Source organism: Psammomys obesus, unplaced genomic scaffold (genome assembly GCF_907164565.1).
Source record: "Psammomys obesus unplaced genomic scaffold, mPsaObe1.curated_primary_1811, whole genome shotgun sequence".
Classification (NCBI taxonomy): domain Eukaryota; kingdom Metazoa; phylum Chordata; class Mammalia; order Rodentia; family Muridae; genus Psammomys; species Psammomys obesus.
The window spans coordinates 8600-10837 of NW_026586310.1; the positions used below are offsets into that span (position 1 = coordinate 8600).

Sequence of the window (2238 nt, forward strand, 5' to 3'; positions counted from 1 at the left end):
ATATATATATATATATATATATATATATATATATATATATATATATACATTAACCCACTTATCACTTTTAATATTATCCACTGTAGATTTCAGTTCACCTTCTTAGTGGGGAGGAGTAAAAGAGCAGGCAACTGAGAATTCCCTTTGGCAAGTCACCAAGTAAAAATCTCTACTATCATGGCCTGTATCTTGGAGAGTATAGATTATCAAAGTGATCTAACATTTGAGCTATGGTCATCTCTTATCATGTGTTTCAGTGCTATAACAAAAATGTATTCCCCTATCTCAGTTCTCCTCCTCCTGATATCTGCAGGGCTAGAAGTTTTTCTCCCTTGTATTTCTTCACTTGCTGTAGTACCTGTACATTACTGGCTGCTTAATTTGTGTACTCCTGTCTTTCTTCAGTTTCAAATTCCCAGAAGTGATGAAATGGAATGCATAAAAGGGTGTGAGGAGCTTAGGAATACCCAAGAAGGTTTTCTCTCCTGTTTCAATAGGCTACTGAGGAAACCCAGGGACCAACTGCAAACTATTACCTGAGCACTTTTTCCAGATGATTTTTAAGGTAGAATGAAGCCAAGTTGAGTTCCTTGAGGTTTTCCATACGCTGTAAGTGACTGAGGAAAATTTTAAAGACTTTCCCATTCAGAGATCTAAAAGAGACTTTAAACAGACTAAGGCTTTGTAGGTGGGTCATCTGAGACAGGATACTGTTGATATAGCTCAGTGAAGCCTTACCAACTGACAACCGATCAAAACAATTGAGATCAAGAAATTTCAGGGTACGTTTGTAGTTACAGAGTTTATTAACTTGCAGATCTCGACAGCACACATGCAAAGACCCTGAACTCTCTTCAACTTTACCCACAAGCAAATCCAAAAATTCCTTTTCCATTAAGCACCCATCGAGGGAAAGATCCACTAGTAATTCCACAGGTCTGGGTGAGTGAGTCTCAAGCCCTGAATTTCCTAATGGAAGATGTCCTTCTATTTTAGTGATAGAGTGGTCAGAATAAGCACAAGAATGAAAACATAAAGGTGATTTGGAGCTGATTTCAGGGCATGTGATTCTAGAGTAGGTGACTTGTCTCAAATCTAGGATTCTCAATTTAGGTCTCCTGTAGGGAAAAGAGCAGATAGAATATATGAGATATAGCAAATGGTAATGAAACCTAGTAGAATCAATGATGACATATAAGAACAAATCCAGTCTCATCAGGACTCCCTTTATCCTCCTCCTCTGTGGCCTGGTAAGGCAGCATCGCCAGGGGCTTGTGATCAAAGAGCAGGCAATTGAGTTCATGACAGAGGCAGCCCCTACTTTCCTTACTCTGCCTCCTGCATGGATATTGAGCTGCAAATTGGTGATAAGGAGGAAGATGGAGGAAGGGTGGGACTAGGAGGAGTTGAGAGAGGGGTTTTCAATTGGGATAAATAATGAATAAATTGTGAAAAAGTACAAAAATTAATAAATGCAAATTTGAAATAAAATAGAACAAATCCTTTTAGCCATAGCTGGAGTTCCTTATACTAACTTCCAACAATTCTTTCCCATGAAAATTCAACCTTCTTTTCCCCATCTTTTTACACCTTAAATAATTTCCAGTCTTATAGCTCCTGTTTTTCTTTTATGTAATAACATCTGTTACATAAACCCATCAACAGTACCTCCCCAATTACGTAGATTTCATAACAATATTTGTTAGGCCAACATGCTCTCACATAAATCTTCAGCATTCACTAGTTACTACTTCTGGGGAGAGTAGTAGGCCATGGCATAACCTCCTGAATCTTATCATGTCTCTACTATACAACCTTACCTAGGAGAGGAGTTCTGTGCAGGACATACTGGAAGATTCTCAATCATGGCTTTCAGGAGTTCATGGTGAGCCTCCTGAATACTTAGTGATCCAATATGGAGACAGTAAAAGGGCCAAACTTTTACCATTGCACTCAATATACTCCTATGCCCACCCTTGAAGGCAGCAATGAACAGCGGAACAAAAAGCTCTCTTGGAATGTCCTCCAGAGCTTGGATTGCTGCAGACTCATTGCTCAGTAGACTCTGCACAGCAAGATCCAACAGTTTATTCGGGACCGCTGCATCCATCTTTGTGAGCCTGTATCAGGAGGAGAAACATTTAGAAGTTCTGGGAAAACACACAGTTTCTTCTTTGCCACCAGTGATAGCAAAGTAGAAAATATTTAAAGAATAAATAGTGAATCTGATGGCCACCA

The 2238-nt window shown here is 39.2% G+C and overlaps 1 protein-coding gene across 1 annotated transcript in view; it reads right to left on the minus strand.

The window, feature by feature from the left end:
- The window catches only part of LOC129672207 (melanoma antigen preferentially expressed in tumors-like), a 3269-nt gene extending 1159 nt beyond the window's left edge, over positions 1-2110 (minus strand). The window contains exons 1-2 of the mRNA XM_055601505.1: positions 1821-2110; positions 537-1118 (exon numbers count right to left, since the gene is read on the minus strand). Coding sequence (XP_055457480.1) covers positions 537-1118; positions 1821-2110 — 872 coding nt within the window. The remainder of the gene's footprint in view (positions 1-536; positions 1119-1820) is intronic.
- Positions 2111-2238: the final 128 nt, after the last annotated feature.